This window comes from Pseudopipra pipra, chromosome Z (genome assembly GCF_036250125.1).
Source record: "Pseudopipra pipra isolate bDixPip1 chromosome Z, bDixPip1.hap1, whole genome shotgun sequence".
NCBI classification, from domain to species: Eukaryota; Metazoa; Chordata; class Aves; order Passeriformes; family Pipridae; genus Pseudopipra; species Pseudopipra pipra.
This window is the reverse complement of record NC_087581.1, coordinates 33,513,637-33,532,670: the sequence shown is the minus strand read 5'-3', so window position 1 is coordinate 33,532,670 and position 19,034 is coordinate 33,513,637. Positions and strand designations below refer to the sequence as shown.

At 38.7% G+C, this 19,034-nt stretch overlaps 1 protein-coding gene across 4 annotated transcripts in view; it reads left to right on the top strand.

Annotated features, from left to right (window-relative positions):
• The window catches only part of SLC24A2 (solute carrier family 24 member 2), a 151,814-nt gene that overhangs the window by 98,421 nt on the left and 34,359 nt on the right, over positions 1-19,034 (top strand). For 3 of the 4 annotated variants that reach the window (XM_064643147.1, XM_064643145.1, XM_064643146.1), the window contains 3 exons: positions 5,945-6,034; positions 6,482-6,648; positions 8,706-15,749. In XM_064643147.1, the coding sequence (XP_064499217.1) occupies positions 5,945-6,034; positions 6,482-6,648; positions 8,706-8,955 (507 nt within the window). In that variant the 3' untranslated portion in view covers positions 8,956-15,749. Of the gene's footprint in view, positions 1-5,944; positions 6,035-6,481; positions 6,649-8,705; positions 15,750-19,034 lie in introns of those variants that run through there. The other variant, XM_064643148.1, reaches the window with a different exon arrangement.

Genomic DNA, 19,034 nt, shown 5'->3' with positions numbered 1-19,034 from the left:
GACCTGTAGCTTTATCCAATATTCTGTACTGTACAAATGAGAACAGCTTTTTAAATAATTGTTTTGGAAAGTGACTATCTCAACAAGTTGCATGCAACTGTGTGATGCATGTGATTATTACTAGCACTAGTATTGTTCACAATAGAACTGGCATCCTGACATCCTGCAGCTAAAATACCCTACCATAGCACAGAAAAATAAGCGAAGTTGTATATGCCAGATAGGCAAGTGGACAACAGAGCTTTAAAACTTCATTTGCTGAAAAGAGTAGTTTTTTATACAAAAAAAAAAATGTAGTTTGCAATTACATGTAGTATTAGCAGAAGAGGTAAGAAGCTGTATGAGTATGACAAGCTGCTTACTTTGAACATTACTGTCAAAGAATTAACCAGATGATTGCATAAACTATGTAAAATTTCAAGTATGCTTCATTAGTGTGTTTTTAAAATATTCTCACTTATGTCTGTGTGCTATCCCCACTGATTCCTTCCTAATAAAAACAAAGCCCAATATCACAGTTCAGCATGTGTATCACAAAACAACTTTCATTTAAATCTGTGAGGCAAAAGTTAAAGCAAACCTAAAATAATACTTAAATAGGTTTTTTTAGGTAGGCCTACCATCAGAGGCTTTATTTACAAGCGTAGTAATTTTAGTCAGAATGCTCAGATTAGCATGAGGATATATAAAGTGAACACTTTTGTGATATATACTTATTGGAAAGACTGTATGGAGCCTTTGACATCCTCTGTGGATGTCCAGTTTTCAAAAAATGAGTTCTTCTTTCCTCGTAGAGTCTCTTTTTGAATGCATATTTTATCTCCACATAATGGAGATGGTTTGCTTCCATTTACTTGTACTATACCAAGCTATATGTAGCTCCATGAAACCTAGAAGCATTAGAAATTTTATTTCATCGACTAGGTCTCCAGTTCTAAAGTTAGCAAAATACTGCTGCCTTATTATGCTCTGGTGTACACATATGCAAATTTTTATATACTTAGAGTAGATTATGCATTAGTTCAGCTAACTGTCAGCTGATTCACTAGCTGAGATATTTTAATGTGTTTAGTGCCTTAATAACACCTGCTGACAATAAGCCAGTATGTATTAAAATCCTTACTATAACATCAATTATGTTGTTGGCAGTATCCTGGGGGTACATATGCCCTTGGGGAATTTTGTACCTAAGTTTTTGTTCAGGTGTTTTGAACAGTAACAGGTATTTTTCCTGTACTAATAGCTTATTCCCTCATGGCTCTGTAAAGGTCACATATGTAACTGTCCACCTCCTGCAGTAACAGATATTGGAAGATTGAAAGAAAAACTATGTGACCAAGGTGCCCCAAGGGGGTCAGGAGCAGATATTGAACACCACATCTTTAGTTATAACCTTACTCCACTGTCCAACCTTTGCGGTCCAGGCCAGAAAAATGGCTATCGGGGCTCTGGTCCTGCTGTCACTGGAGTATAGGGGAGTTCACTTTAACTCTGCAAATTCTCATTACAAAGTGTTACAACTTCCATGAACTCTTGTTGCCATACAGAGATGCACTGTTACCAAGGGGACAAGGACAACATGTTCCTGTACAGATCCAGTTAGAGGAGCCAGTTCTGAGTAATCCATTAAGCACTGTTAAGTGTGAAAGAAAAATCAAACTTTTCAATGCAGATAAATTTATTAACATTCAAATATATGAATCATTCAGGTTGTTAAAGATGTTGGTAATAATACTGGCTAAAATTAAAACAGTTACCTTGCAAATTATTAAGTACTCACTACCTTTCAGGATCAAGCTCTTAGGAGAAAGCCTTCATATTTGGATCATTTTTTCTACTTATAGTCCTGTTTTTCAGACACTGGTGTGAAATAAATACAGAAATGTATTTAAAAAAAGTGTCCTTTAGGTTATTTATGGACAGGAATAGTACTAATCCATCTAATCTACAATGAAACTAGAAAATACTTTCTCTTTTGTTAAAGGAAAATAGGATACAAACTGAATGAGCCATGGCTTTTCTTGTTTGTCTGCTACCAGGATCACAAAAGAACCAATTGGTAATAAGCTAGGTACTCTGTCTTTACAAGGCAACCATAACAACAGCTACCAAAAGAGGTAGAGAGAAATATTGCTGTCTGCTGTCTCTGACCAGTTCTTCTAGGTAAATGCTTAGAATTGGCAGCTCTCTGTATTTCAGAGAGCTAGGGAGTTACAATGAGATATATCTCAAAAGAATGCTGTTACTAGTTACAAAACGAGCATGATTGTTATTATACTCTATAATAAAACCCAGCATACAGAAAACGAATCAGCATTCTCATTATGGCTTTTTAAAGTTTTCATCTATCTGCAAATTAGATAGCAGCATCTATGGTGTTCACCTCCTTTGGGCGCTCTCTAAGATTTTAATATCTTTCCTATATTGTGGTGCCCAAAACTGCACACAATGTTCAAGGTGAGGCCACACCAGTACCGAGCAGAGCAGGGACAATCACCTCTAGAAACAGGACCCCAGAAACTACAGGCCTGTCAGTCTCACTTCAGTGCCCGTTAAAGTTATGGAGAAGATTATTCAGAGAAATATTGAAAAGCATCTGAAACACAACACAGTCACTGGTCAGAGCCAGCATGGCTTCACAAGATGAAAGTCCTACTTATCCAACCTGATTTCCTTTTATGACAAGGTCACCCACCTAGCTGATCAAGGGAAGCCAGTTATGTAATCTTTTTGGATTTCAGTAAAGCTTTTGATATTGTCTCTCACAAGATCCTTTTGGACAAAATGTCCAGCATACAGCTGGGTAAACAGGTCATGCAGTGGGTGAGCAATTGCTCACAGGTCGAGCACAGAGGGTAGCAGTGAATGGGTTAACACCAGACTAGTGGGGTTCCACAGGGCTCCATCTTTGGCCCTGTGTTCTTCAACATCTTCATAAATTACTTGGACACAGGACTGGAAGGGATACTGAGCAAATTTTCAGATGACACAAAACTGGGAGGAACTGTTGACTCTCTCAAAGGCGGGGAGGCCCTGCAGGGAGACCTTAAAAAATTAGAAGAGTGGGCAATCACAAACCCGACGAAGTTCAGTGGGGGGAAAGTGCCAGATTCTGCACCAGGGATGGGGCAACCCTGAATGTTCATACAGACTGGGGAATGAGCTTCTGGAAAGCAGTGCTGTGGAAAGGGACCTTGGGGGTCGTGGTCAATGGCAAGTTGAATATGAGTCAGCAGTGCCCTGGCAGCCAGGAGGATTTCACCATCTGTAAAATGTACAAGCTTCAAATTTTGCCCTTTTTGAGTTTAAATGTTCCCATTTTAAAATAGGTAATTTAAGTGTTAAGCCTATTAAAGTACTCTTAGTCCTGAACTGCAGCTTAACAGTTAATTTTAGTGGGAGATGATTAGCTAGGACAGAAGAGGAGTACACATGCTGCAAAGTTACTGACTCATAATTCTTAGCCATCTGAATTACGTGGGTGTCTGATTCAGATAGGCAATGTCTTCTTGTTGGGCAAGAACCATTTGATATATATATAATCACAGTATCAGAGAGCTATTACTGGTCAGTACAGCTCTTGTATTAGTTTTGTGTAAGCCAGTGTCTGCTTGTATCTTGAGTGTTGTCAAGTGATCATTCAAATTGCATTGCTACAAGGTGCTCAGTGCAGATTTTATGATAAGTGTATTGCTTCATGTCATTCACCATATATGTTCCCAAAAAATCCCGGTTTTTACAAGGAAGACAAAAAATGTTGTAAGTTGAAAGAGTTGGCTACTAAGAATGGTGAAAAAAAGAGAAGTGCTAGGTGTTTAGTTTTAAAAAAGGAAGTTCCTGTTTAGAATCATCCCTACCAGACTCAGATCTACTCCCACTGATGTCAGATCACTATTTTAAAAGTCATCTTTGTGTTCATTTCAAATTATGTTCCTTTTCACACTAAGGTCTTCTGTCCCCCAGTGCATATAAAGTTTTCATTTTAAACTTAAAAGTCCATCTGAGTAGGTTTAAACATTATAAGCTCATTGTCTGTAACATTTTTAATATGTGTTCCTGTGTATATTCACTTGTGGAGTAGTACAGGCCATGTTAGTCAACGTTTACATTCTCAGGTTTCAGGAGGACATTTAGCATTATGCAAAGTGCACACAGGGAGTGAATAAATATTCTGTAGCTCAAACTACAGCTGCACCTGCTTCTGGAGCAGATACTGACCTCCTATTTGTCCCATCCTGTAACTGAGTGTGCACAATTGCCATTGCTGACTTTATGTTTTTTCCCACCAGTAATGTCCTGATCTCATTCCAGTTACGTCAGCAGAAAGAGTCTACACAGTTTCATTGAGCTGCAGACTAGCCTCAGTGTTTTCTGGTTCAGCTGACAAGACAATGACATTCCTGCTTGACCAGCATTAATGGCCAGCCCAACTCACTGACCACCTCTTAGTCTACAGCCACCCTGTTCTGCCATGCTAATCAGTTCCTAAATGTGAGGCTGTTCTATATAAATGCCTCTTGTGTTTGTTATACAAGAAAAGCTGGCTGTGCAGTTCTGTAACTCCCTAAAAAAGAGGTATTTGACATGGCTTGAGCAAGGTAAATTGGCAAAATCCAAATAGTATTTTTTCTCCAAAAGTCACATTCAGGGAAAACCCTGCAATGCTGTCTACTCCCACAGCACCTAGGAATGATCCCCAAGCTAATGAGTCTCCTGGTGCAGCAGTGGTGTGAGCTGCAGTGAAGGCAGGCATAAAAATTCTGGAGTGGAAGTGAATTTATCAAGGACCTAAAGGAAGAAGTAGTGCAGGACTGAGCAACAGCTGGAACAGGTATTCAGAGTGATATAACTTACTTCCACAGGCAGTCCTAGTGCTTATCATGAAAATCTGTAGATTCTGAGTGTCACATGTCAGAAATCATCTGGGGTAGGAATCTGTGTTCAGAAGGTCCATGATCATAAAGATAATGGTTTCATTCAAGACTGGTAGAATTCATTCACAGTACAAATGTAATTTTAAATTGATTTAGATAGTGATTGCCTGATGCGGTACTGCAGTCCTGTTTCCTTTCTTTAGTAGTTAACTCGATCTGTTTTTGTTACATAGATCCTGTCAGTAACAGTTAGTTAGTCAACAGGAAATATGGAAAACCTAAAAGATTGGGAAGAACAGAAACCAAAATAAATCATTAATCTGAGTATAACCAATTCACTGGCTGCAAGAACACTACCTATTCAAAATTTGACATTAGTAAGGGAGACAATGAAAATGAAAATTAAGTTACTTAAGTGTTGTAGAATTTTTAATTCATTGAAGGGTCTCACTGTGTTTTGTATGTTTTTATAACAAATTTCTCTACAAAACAAAGCATGGAAAATATGTTTTTAGCAGATCTTCTATTGTAATAGAGAGAAGTAAATGCCATAATAAATTTTCAATATGTATGTTTTTAGCTCTGCCATATGCATTCTTTGTTACACTGATTGTGAAAGGTGTTGCACAAAGTCACTAATGTGTGAAGGAAAGGTATGGATGCCTGTTTTATCAATTTGAAAACATTCATTCTGAATAAGCATGAAATTATTAATAAATTTAGAAGTCAAACCACTGTTCAGCTAAACACATATGCAAACTGCATCATAACAAATTATGATACAAATGACAACCCAAAATTTGCCATTTATCATAAAAGTTGTTATGAGGTCTTATTTTATAACTGAAGCATTTGGAAGAATGAGGCATAGGTAAATATATACCAGTGTAGGAATTCAGTTTCTTACCTTTCTTGAATGTATTTTGGTCATCTGATGATGACCAGAATACTTGCTCAGAACAGGTCATCAGAAGAAATGACAAGCCACTGTCATTTTGAGAAGCAAATAAGAGTATGGCATGTCATCCTTCAACATAGGTTTTTACTGTTTCTCTTTGTTTGTGTTTCAGACATCAAGAAAATTTTTTCCTCTCACATTTTTTGGCTCTATTAGCTGGATTGCCTTCTTTTCTTACTTAATGGTCTGGTGGGCACACCAGGTAAGGATGTGATACTGGTACAAAATAAAAGCCCTGCATTATGTTTTGCACTGTGAGAGATCATTTAGAATTAGAGTCCATCATCTCTGTCATGCTGAGTAGTGTCTTATTTTAGAAGTTGCAACTATGGATGAAGGAAATCACTACTCATAAAGTGGAAAGTAGTTCAGAGAGCTGTGGTTCTCCTATCTACAGGACTTGATCATTCTTGTAACGTGAGAGCTATCAGCAACTGTCTGTCAATAACTTATACTTCTATGTGACAGTCTTATCTCTCTCCTGATACATGTGGAGATGTGTGAAAATGAATATTTCTTCAATCTTGCTGGGTATTCTTCAAGATAGTCGGCAAGTCCAGGATAATATTCCTGATTAAACAGGTTTACAGCAGAAAATGTTTCTTCACTGCAGGACACTTTTTTTCTGTTTTTCCTTAAACCCTTTTAGGTTGGAGAGACCATTGGTATTAGCGAAGAAATCATGGGATTGACTATTCTTGCTGCTGGCACATCCATTCCTGACCTTATTACCAGTGTTATTGTAGCACGCAAAGGTCTGGGGGACATGGCTGTGTCCAGTTCTGTTGGAAGCAACATATTTGACATCACAGTGGGGTAAGTCCTACAGCAAGAAAATTGTGTCCATTTTAAACAAGTCTTTTGTTGTTAGAACATTGCCATGGTGTCGCCCACAAGCAGCAATCCTTAAAAAGGAGAGTGATACAAATATTCTATGAATGTTACTGTGGCAAGTGCTCTGAAGTTTATAGACATTTGCATGACAGAATTGTTATTAATTTGTTCCCCGATTCTTGCTTTGATACATTCCAGAGGTGCCTAGGCAAGTGAATTGCATTTTAAAAAGTGAGCAAGAGCATTTTTCCAAGAAGGAATTTCAAAGCTTTTTATGCTTTTGTCAGATTGCTGTTTGCTTTCCATTACCATTCATTTTGCTTATACTAGAGCTTTCTTTATAAATGATGATCAGGAACAATTCATTGCCTCTGCAGTATTCAACATGTTTGCTGTAATAACAACAGAATGTCACTGTTTTGAGTAGCTTGTTTAGGCTGCTGTTGACATGTGATTTATTTTTTTATATATACCTGGCAAGTCCCAAATTACAAAGCAATTCTTTCTTAACAAAAAGCACTCTTTATATAGCTCTTGACAATGTGAAGCTACATGAGATTGTACAGAAATTTGCTATTTACACTTTACTGCTTCACTAAGATGTGTGGCATGAGGTTGGAATTCAAAATCCTTTTTTGACCCTTGAGACCAAGGTAGATCAGGTCCAGAAATAATGTCATCTATGCCTCAGTATTTGAAAAATGTGTGGGAGTACACAGATATATTCTGTCTTTATTGCCACATTCCCATCTTTAACACTAGAGGACAGAGGTACTGAGAATCATGTCCATACTGTCAGTTTCTCTGCCTTTGGTTGTTTCTTGCTATTACTCAAACAGAAGAGCAGACTAGTCATAATTATAGTGCCAAACAGCCTAATCATAGAAGAGATCATGGTTTTCACTGCTGAAAATATACCAGCAACTGCACAGTGCAAAAAGGAATCCTGAAGTAGGAGTAGATAGTAAATGTCTGTTTTACTTCATCTGTAAGTGTCAGTACCTTAGACACAGGAAAACTGGGCTCCTTTTTTTCTATTAATCCAGAAGCATGAAGTGTTTGAAATAATATTTATATGCAGAAAACCTGCAAAATATATGAAAACCATGTGCTCCAACTTGGAGTACATAGAGTGCATTACAAAACTTTTCTCTTTTGCAATGTTTTCTTACTTTAAAAAAAATGTTTAGCCTCTTCCTGCCAATAGAGATGGTTTTGTCCGGCACCAGTCTGCTAGACTTGGTATATTTACAACAGAAATGGCGCAGTTGAGCTGTAGACTGGTGTAGTTAGTACTGCAGCTGTAATAAATTATTCTCTCTTGAGCAGCTTATTTGAAGTTTTAAGGTTGTGAGCTTCTGACAACTCACTTCACGCTTTCTAAGCCTGCTAAGCTCCAGTCAGAGTCTTAAATATTTATTTCAGCTTGACATCTTGCAAAGGGATATTACCTCATACTGTGGTTTGAGAGATGAGAAATGCAATGACAGCAAACACAGAAATAAAAATTAAGCTGAAGTTCAATTGAAGTTCACATTTGAACACAGGTTTATACAGTAAATGTGGATTTAAGGGCCAAATTTCAGGCGTTTAAGGACCAAATTTTGTGGACAGTGTCTTGCAGAGTGCCATTTCTTCATGGCAAGGACGTGTTTTTATGTAACCCATCCTCCTGTCATGCATGCTCTTGGAAAGAGAGTGTGCATAGCTTCTCCCACAGATGGTGTGAAATCCAGAAACAAATGAATGAGGTCTTCCTGCTCACAGATAGGATGCCAATTGATTTGCAGCCAAGAGAAATACAGTTCACCAGTGTAACTAGTGGAAGAGTGGGGACCGTAAATCCCATGTGTTCTCCCCAAGAACTATGAGCAAGTTGACAGGTTAGATTTATGTACATATTAGAAGAGTTGAAACTCTTCCTGCCTCACTTTACGCAGGAAGCCTCTGGTTGTATTTTGAATTGTCTCCAGAAACTTTCTAGTGCCTCTTTCTGGTCTTCTGTAATTTTTTAAACTATTTTTTCTGTTTCTTAACAGCCTTCCTCTTCCATGGCTCCTGTATGCTGTGATTAACAGTTTTGCTCCAGTGGCAGTCAGCAGCAATGGTCTGTTCTGTGCAATTGTCCTCCTCTTCATCATGCTGCTCTTTGTCATCCTCTCCATTGCTTCCTGCAAGTGGAGGATGAATAAAATCCTGGGTTTCCTCATGTTTGGGCTTTATTTTGTGTTCCTGATCGTCAGTGTCCTCCTGGAGGACAAAGTGATCCAGTGTCCTGTCTCCATCTAGTGGAAAGTGCTCGACAAAAAAACCCCAAGAACATACGTATTTATCAAAGAAGAAATATGTGTACCAAAACAAGACACCAAAAAAAAAAACCACAGTGGAAAGCTTCACTGAGAATAACCCATAGATCTGTAAATTTCCTCTTCCTTGATTTTAAAAGAGTGAAAGAAAGAAAATTACACAAAGGGTGGATCGAGGAGCTGAAGAATGACTGCGGCTGGACAGTGCAGTTACACATGAAGGGCTGAGTTCAGCTGCACTGAGGTTTTCTTTGCTGCACAACATTCTCGCTGCCCAGTACTGGACACGCTCCGCACGCACGGAAACAGTGACAGTTACTGCTTCTCCTCAGCCTGTGGTTCTCTGTAGTCGTATACACAGACACACAGTGTGCTCAGTTCTTAAGGCTCTCCTCTTCTAAGGAGAGTGCTGATACTAACTTTGTGGAGGCACCACCCCCCCACATACCCTGGTAACGGGATTTTTCTGATGATCTGCTGAAACTCCTGAATGGAAAGCGTACACCGAGTACATGAGTCACAGATGGGGAAGAGCTTGTATGTCTCTTCATATGGGTGGATTTGTATGATGTGATTTCAGCAAAGCCAGTGAATTCATCAGTGTTTTGATCATCTGCATCACAGGTCTGTAAAGGCAATCAGCAGGATGCTAATGGTGGTTTTTTACATCTTGCAAAACTCTTCAGGTTCCAGAAACTCTGTCTCTGGCACTGAAGGAGCCACGATGCCTGACCATTTTGTAACTGGTGCAGATTTTCATTGCATTCTCATGCAAAGACCAGAATGGGGATACTCTTTCTTCTCTAATAGCAATGCAGCATGCAGTGACATCATACAGCTATGTGAACACACCATTTTTTCTAATGCAGCAATATTAACAGTACCAATGGCTTTCAGATGCTGTTATGAGTTTGCCTTTTCATGCCAGAATAAAAAGGCTAATTTGCTTATGCATAGTATATTATACAGAAAATAGAAATAAGTAGTTATAAAGTGGCAGCCTAATTGCTAAGTGAATATATATTTTACAGGCTTTCACTAATACTTGGAGTGTAAGGACCTTCACAGCTACATATAGTTATTGCTGGAAGAGATCCCCAGCTGTTGTACAAAGCTGGGGCAGTTCACATTTGCTGTTATAAATCTTGAAACTAGGTAGGAGAAACACAATTTAATTACAGTGGAGCTGCAGGAAGCTTACATGAAAATTCTTTGGTATTGCTGGAAGTGTAAATGTCTAAAGAAGCCCAGGAATGAGTGAAAATGCAACATCCTTTTACTGAAATATTGAGAGAAGGAGAAGGTCCCAACCTAGAACAAAAAATAAGAAGGGAGAAAACAACTAATGTTCATCTTCCTTGTAGTTTGGATGATTTTTTAAAAAAGGGAGGACTGGAATGGGTGTTAAGAAATTATTTCAAATAATCATGTGTTTGTTCAAGTCTTTTGTAAAGTTAGAGTTCATGAAGATTCAGTGCATTTCTGTGACCTGTTTCAGCATTGTTTAATATGCATATTGTGCTCACAATGGCAATGCCATGCTCACAGCTGTGTAACAGAAGGCTCAGCACATTTTGTCTTGTCAGTTTTTCTCTGCTCCATGCTGTTTGTTTCTCACTCATCCTCTTTGTCCTTTACTGTTTTCCTGTTATATGTGTTTGTGTGTAATGGTATATGGTTAGCGAGTCAGGACTTGACAGAAAACAATGGTAGAGAAAAAAGTACAAAATTCATATTAGGAATATTAATATTATGTGATATCATGAAGAAAAAAGTGAGATAATAATGAACAAAATGAAGGAAACTAGGAGTTACAATGGCTGCTACTCATATATTGTCCGAAGGTATTAAGTCCGACCTACATGCAGAATCAGTATTTAATCTTATCCAAACATTTGCAACGTCTCTTGCTTTTTTAGTGCTTTCTAGAGTGAGCGTCTCTCATTGTGAGCAAAAACTTGTCGTTGTATTTAAGATCCTTCATTGCTCCAGAATCCTTACCTGTCTTAACGATAGTGCTACCCACCTCTTTAACATTTGTTCCTGGGAGTGTACACTATGGAAAGTAGGTGTATTTACATACCTGCGGTGCCCTCTACTGACAGGAACAGCAACCTTGCTTAAGCAAATCTATAAACCAATATCTGAGCTCAAAAGAAACATGTGTCTCAAAATACAGAGCTGACTCCACAGTATAATCTATTCCAGGGGAGTCAGCAGTTGCTTTTATTTCTGATGACAATGCTCAAAACAGGCAATCCTTTCCCAAGTAAGCAGAATGAGAGTGATCTGAAGGAGTATGTGCAGGATCATGAGAGGGCTGTGTATATGGGAGTGTACAAAATACTAAGATGCCCAGATTCACTGATCCAGATTCACTGATCACTTATTTCAAATAAAGAAACTAGTCCGAAGTCTGATCTCTTTTCAGGACATTACTCCATTACCCTTCCCTTCCCTTTTCTTTATTTCTTTTTTTTTACTGCATGCCAGTATGGTGTAACAACTCCCATACTGGAAAGGAAAAAGCCCTACCTGACCTTCAGAGTTGTAAGAGCACTCTGATGCACTCTGCAGAGTGGGGGCAGGTAGGGAGAAGATAGTAACTAATTAAAATCTATACACAGTGGGAATATTTCAGTCCACAACAGGCATCAACAACTTAAAGGAAGACTTTTATGTATAGGGTTAAGGACTGGTATCCTGTAATGGCAGTTGTATACTGTCTTAAAATGTATCTCATTTCTTTCCCATTTCTGCTTGTCTCTATCAACATATTTATCTTGCAAGGTATTAAAAATAAGTTTTTCCCCTCCAGAATAAGACACCTCATGGCTCCCACTGCCTTGCATCTGTTGGGCAGTGCAGTCAGTGGTAGCTCAGCTCCAGAGGTAATAGGACAGATTTCAGTTGTGTGGTGCTTTCTATGGAAACAGGCTGTGAAAGATGGTTCCACTTACAAAGGCAGCTTTCTGCTGCTGTGGTAAAATGTTAAAAGATACTTGCATGCCAATGTGCTCTGATAACAAAACAACAGCTGTGCTGGCTGGTAGAGAAAAGAGAGGAAGGGGATGGAGAGAGAAGCTTACTCCCTTATCCTGTGCAGGAGGTGTTCAATCTTTAGCTGGAATGCTGAGTGAACAGCCAAGAGCTGCTGCAACACAGTGACTGGATGTCCATGAGCTGTCCTGGCCCAGTGCTGCCAGAAATGCACACCACCTGTTACGACACTCCTATTTTACAGTGGCAGCAAATTTCCCAGCATTAAGTGTTTCTCATTGTTCATAATTATTTCACTGTGTGATCATGAACATTTCTCAGCATTGCACACCTAGATGTCAAAATTCAGTTTCTATTTTCTTCAGAGTTCTAAATGATTTCACTAGGGATCTGGTTCTGCACACTGCCCAAATTCTACAGTGAGTTCAGTGGTGTTGAAGCCTCTTCCCCCTGCCTGTATGCCTGTGCTCACTTATTCAATTGATGTTGCTGTTTGCATAATCCTTATCAAGAATAAATGAATAATTAAGAGAAAAATTGGTGTTATTATAAGGATCCTGTTCTAGCTTGGCAACACAGTAAGTAAGGTAAGAATGCAACTTCAGATTAAATAGCCAACTCTCTGTGGCACCATTATCTCTGAACAGAACCAATACTGGATGTGATTTTTGGAAAGGATTTCTGGTAGTATTTGAGTAGGATCATGGTTCAGATTGTAACCTATTGTAAAGGTTTTCTGCACTAACTTCATTGGAATTAAATATGAGAATGGACCCCACTGGTACAAAATACCATTGGAATCCTACAGCAATTCTCTGTTTTACACTCACTCACACACACAGACACACACACACACAAATAAAAAAAAGAAAATGCTGCCTTCCCTCTGCAGAAGCCACCCTGGTCACATCTGTAGGGTAAATGCTATAAAAGTGTGATTGAAAGTGTGGTATGAGGATGTTCTCCTCACGAACTACATGTAGACATGCAAAAATCTTTCAGCAAAGATCTGTGGTTTCTAAATTAACTTTTTTACTGAAAGGTAGTGCTTTCTTGTAGTGCAAACAGGCTCTTGTGTCTGTATGCTTCTGCTTATGTATCCAATTGATGTGGCTGACTACATAAACTTCATGAAGCATAAAACACAGCGGGTGACAAGGAATCTTATCTAGATGTCATTTAATGTTTGTAACGGCAGTGAACCTACCATGTAATTTCCACATATACTACTTCGAAGTAGTTTATGGTCACTGTCACTCATGGTACTGTTGTGTGTGGATATGAAGGTCCACAAAGCAGTAAGTTAAACATGTAGCTAATCTGAGTGCAGTGAAAAAATAGATGCTTAGAAATACTATTAATGTTTGGGTGTTTTTTAAGGGATTATTTCTCTGGTTGTCTTTTACTTCATTATGTATTTTGCAAAAAAGGGGATATACAGTGTTTTCTAATTAGTATTCTTTCAGCAGTAATTCCTTAAAATAGCATCTTATGGTCCATATAACTTTTGTTCTGAATCAAGTATGAGTCTGTATCAGATGGTTTTATAACAAAGAAATAATCCCTTCTCCAACAACTGGCCCAACAAAATACAGATTTCTACCATTAACCTGGACAAGATAGAGACATTTATCTTAGGATCCCATATTTCACAAATGCAGTTGCCTAACAAACCTAATTGTCCTGGGAGCTATGTACAAAGAGAAAAATTGCATTCACTTGTATTCTTGGAAACAATTTTACCTCTTGTAAAATACAATGACACAACTATCTGAGAAAGAGTCATAGTTTGAGCAGCTGATTCTTGTCTTCCTCCTATTCCTGGAAAGTGAAATTGAAGAGTTTGTACCTGGAAAAATACTTGCAGAAAGTGCACTCAACAGTATAGAGAGGAGTCCTGCTCCAGTCCTCCAACAGGAATGAGTTTCAGTCTTGGTTGATGTTAAAATTACCCTTCTTAGGTCTGTTGCCATCAGTTACAGGAATATCAGTATTTCCACTGGGACTGGGGAGACTAACTTCCAAATTGAAATTACACAATTCAGTGTAGCCATCAGATACAAAATTCATTTATGGATCAGAGTTCCATAGTCCAGACAAGTCATCCTGTAGATCTGCTGTGTGTTGCTAGAGGTCAGTGTATGGCATCTCAGGACTTGTCTGCTTGGATGGGTGCAGCTAGTTTGCGCTTTCCCATGCCGATGCGCCTGCCTGACTGGATGCAAGCCATATATTCTCCAGAAGCCATGTAATCACATTAGCATGGCGCTGAGCCCATGCTCCAGCCAGCCAGGTGCAGGTCAGCCCCAGCCTAGAAGCCACATAACCACTTGGAGTGTGGGTAGACCAGACACACACTTGGCCACATCGTTCCCACGTGAGCCATAAGTGAAGTGGCACAGGACAGGATTGAGTAATTCAAGACTGGTAAATGTACTGTACATTCATGTAGATTTATTGTAAATTTACCACTCATCAAAGACAAAACCAACCCCAACAAAGAAATTTATTTGTACACATTTTTAAAGATCTTGCACTTTACTATTTTTTTTATTTTTATTTTATGTCACATAGTTGTCTTAATGCAAAAAGAAGCCATAAAAAACCCAGAAGACTAGTATGGGCTTTCTAAATAAGGGGATCATTAATTTTAAAGTAAAGAATCAATTTCATGTCTCTGTTTAAGATCTAATGTAAAATACTGACAGATAAATGTACAGTAAAGCAGGATCTGGTTTTGCCTTAGTGAAGTTGTGAGTATGTCAGGGGGAGTTTGCTCCTCATACTCTTGAGTTTTCCTGTGGGGCTGTACAAAATGCTGCACACTACCTTTGCAGCAGGGAATCAGTCCTGCCATGCTTGTTCACCCCAGGAAAAAGTCAGGCCCAATGAAACAATTAAATCATTCTACTACTCCAATGTTTTCTCCCACTGAGATCACAGTAAAGGAAGTTCCTTATGTTTTAGTACGTTTATAAGAGATGAGTTAATTCTGTCACTTTTTCCAGAAGTTTTCAGAGTCAGATTATCCAAGAAAAATCAACTATTTCATTTAATCCCCCATTAAAATCACATAACGCCAAGGATTTCACTTGGGTTTGTGTTAATTTCCATTATCAAGATCTCCGTTGCACAGTTCTAATTTTGCAATCCTGACTCTGGGGAGTTGACTTAAGTGAGTTGAAATTATTTCTGTCACTTAAGATGGCAAGATCAGGACACTGTATTGTCATGTGAAAATACTAATGTGTTATAACTGACAATCAGATGCTATTTTTCTAATACAGCTTTTTTAGCTTGTTTACTCCACTTTTTAGTTTCCATACTCCATAGTCTCTCATTTTCAACTTATTGTAAGAAAAATCTGAAGTCCCCCGTCTTTACTCATTTCAAACTTTAAAAGAAAAAATACATTGTCATGTACTTTTTATTTTGCAAGTCCAGGCAACGCCCTGAAAATTCCAGTTTTTCTCATGTGTATGGATCATTATTCACTAGATGAAACTCTTTTATCTCTGAATCAGTATATGCTCTGTGAATATAAGTTTGTATATAGTATGGAAGTTACCTTTATTTGTACATAGACTCTTGGAAATAATCCCTTCTATCAAAGGTCCTACATCATTGTATCTACAGAATATTTCACTGTGGTGTGTACACTTTCTCACCTTATGATAACAATACAGAGCTCTTCATATAAATCACTTTATGTAATTGAGTTGTCTAAGTGTGAATAACAATAACAACAATAAACACTAATAAAAAGACTGAAGAGTGTGTCCTTTTGCTCAGTATCTTTTGTCTTAATTGTCTTGGACTTGCTGGGGCTCTGAAAATAGTATGTTAACTACCTGCTCTGCATTGAATGATGATCTGCAGTGCTACTCATCATTATCAGTGTTCAAGCAGTGCTAATTGCCTCTTGCCATTTCACTGCTACCTTCTGTGTATACACAGAGTAAGGAAAACATCTGTGTTTCAGTGAGCTTAAAATTTAGTTAGACAAGGATTTTTCTTATACAGACGAATGTGAATCCAAACCTCCTGGAGCTGTGTATGTCTGAAGCCCTGTGGTTCTGTCTGGGGCCAAGTTCCCTTACATTTCTTTACTGATACGTTTGATCACAAGTCGTTTTGAATGCCATTCTTTAGTTTGACACCTTGTATAATCTTCAGGCTGCACAGTCTGTTGTGCTTGCCAGCTAGGCGTTTTTTTCAGTCTGTCATTGAATGAATGATACTTTTAAACAAATAAATGATCTTCAGTAAATGAAAGCAAAAGAGAGTCAGTAATGCTAAAAATTTCCCATAATCAACCAACTTTTCCATCTTCACAAGTTTTAAAAGGTTGCAAATGGACATTTTTACTTAATATTTCTCCCACAGTAGCTCCAGGAAGACATCCTCCACAATGAATTAAGGAATTTTTTGTGAGGCATTGTGCCAACCCTAAAGGTTTGATCTCAAGACAGAGATTTTTCATTCACCTTTAACCATTCTAGAGCTTTAAAATTTTAGATTGGAAGCAACAAAAGAAATTTGCAGGTAGACTAGATGTTGAGGATGGTGATTGTCCTGAGAGATTCATGCCTGCCAAATGGGAAAAACAAGGTCAAGCACATCCTAAAAAAACCAAAGTTGGCAGATGCTCCAAGCTACAGAAGCATAGATGCTTTCAAAGAGATAGAGAGTTGGAGAAAAAGACAGGCTTTGTCTGAGAAGTGAACATGCATACATACACACACATATACACACACAGCCATTCACAGCTCTGCTTTATGGGTGTGTGTTGTCTTACCCACTGCTTGCTAGCATTTGACCTCTTCCTCAACTTCAGCAACTTTTGAAAGAAAGTAGAGTATATTAAAACCTTCAGTACCACAGCAGGCCTTAATGGTATATGACTGGTGTGAGCAGAGGAAAGAGAAAAAATATATTAAATATCCACCACAGTCCTGCCTGGAGGAATGAAGGCAAGTTTCCTTGCCATGTGTTTCCTCATCCACAGGCAAGTACTTCACTGCCTTACCTGTAGTCCCTGAAAAAACATTCACTATTACTTTTTTCATTTACAAGTAGTTGTATTTGGAGTGTTTATTGACAAGAAGAAAAGTGATATGTGTGTTTAAATTCAGTTAAAATTCCCTTTCCTGGAAAGGCTTCAGAGCTTCCCTTTAAAACAGGGAATTCCCTTCCTGTTAACACCTATCTCGGAGAAATAAATATTTGTGCCAGAAACTTACAGAAAGTAAAGACAGATAGACTACAGATTATAGGCCTAAAGAGATGTTTTATCATCCCTTCATCTCTTTATTTATGCAGATTTTCTCATCATGGTTTGAAAAACATACATTTGTTGTGAACAAGGGTTGGGTTTTTTTTCAGCAAGGTGATGAGGTACTAAGAAATTAGTTGTAAATCTACAGTATTGCCTCTGAGGCATCAAACCCAAACCAGACCATTTCTTGCAAGCTAAATATGAGGCTCGTAGGCAGAGAAGTTACAGCAACCCGTAAGGTTAAAGTACACGAAACTGGATATTTAAGCAACAGTTTTACAAGGATCTTTCAATGAACAAGAGGTGTCCCACAAAGCTTTGGGTTAATTGCAAACACTTTTTTCCTGTTCACCAGCAATGACGAGTAAATACCAGTGCTTTGCTACAACTTTCCACTAACTCTTGCTATAAATGTGTGAAATTGCATACGCTGATTCCGCAACACAGGAGGATTGACTGCAGTTGGGCTGGGTCAGAGGAGGAGGAGGTCTGGCTTGGGCTTGCTGTCTGAGGCAGAGGACAAGGTGGGACGGTATGTTTGTGTGTACTGCCTAGCTTGGGAAAACACGTCACTTCACTGGACTTTGCATTTCATGCTGTATTCCAGGGACCCCTCCAGGGCAGGAGGGGAAGACAATGAGGAAAACTGACACAAAAATTATCAGTTACAATTTATGTCTAAAAGGACACATAATAGAGTGTTTTCCTTCCTGTCTCTCTGCAGCCCAATATAATTGTATTGTAAAATGAAGGAATTACAACCCTGAGTAACATGTCCTAGGGGGCAGAGGCTGGACTAGATGACCCTAACAGTGGCCCCTTCCAACCCTACCCACACTGTGATTCTGTGATTCTGTGAATGGTGTAGTGCACTGTTCCATAACAGTGAAAACAACTGCTTCCACTGCCCCCTCCTTGCCCCTGCCTATTTCCTATTCTTTGTTACTAACTAGGTTGAAGAAAAAGGGAAACTACTGTTAAGCTCTGGACCTACTCTTGTCTTCATGTACTGTCTGCCTGCTTTGATTATATGCCATATTGCTGGTCAGAATTTGCCTCTGACGGCAATGACCATCTCTTGCTAATTTGGTATTTGCATTTTCATGACTAAGGAACTGTAGCCTGATGCTCTGCAACCATGAAATACTGCTAGCTAAAACTAGCTCTAAAGAGTTTGACTTAATATCACAACATGCAACACTATTCAAGAAAAATCAGTTTGAGTGTTGAAAACATTAGCTTATTTCAGGCTAACTTGCTGTATTGTTCATTTTTGCCTCTGTCAAAAGCGTTGATAAACCCATTTTCTGTTATATTTTATAGGCAATTTTAAAAAAATTATTCCCTAGAATCCAATGTACTCTCCACTCAGAACAATGATTTTCATCAAAGCTCTTACCAGAGCCTGACTGAAGAAGCAGTTCTTAAGGTTTGCAATTATTAATATACAATTTTCCCAAAAATAAATTTCCTGAACAACTTTTCTTCACCACCATCACCTGTCCTGCTAAAAACCCATTTAAAACATGCCAGGGTATTGTCCTGAGAAGAGCCAGGACGAGCATGGTGGAGGCAAACCTTCCTTGTCCTCAGGCCTGTTTTTACTCCCCTGGCCCCCTTCATACTCCTGTCCTCTCTCTTCCTCACTGCCCAGCATCCCAAATAATTGCTGTCACAAGCAGTGACCCCACTTGTGGAGGCCGGTGATGCTCAGAGCTTCATGGTCTCAGGTCTTTTTTACTGTCCTAAGGGCCAGGCAGCAGGAAGGACCCCCATTTGTAAGT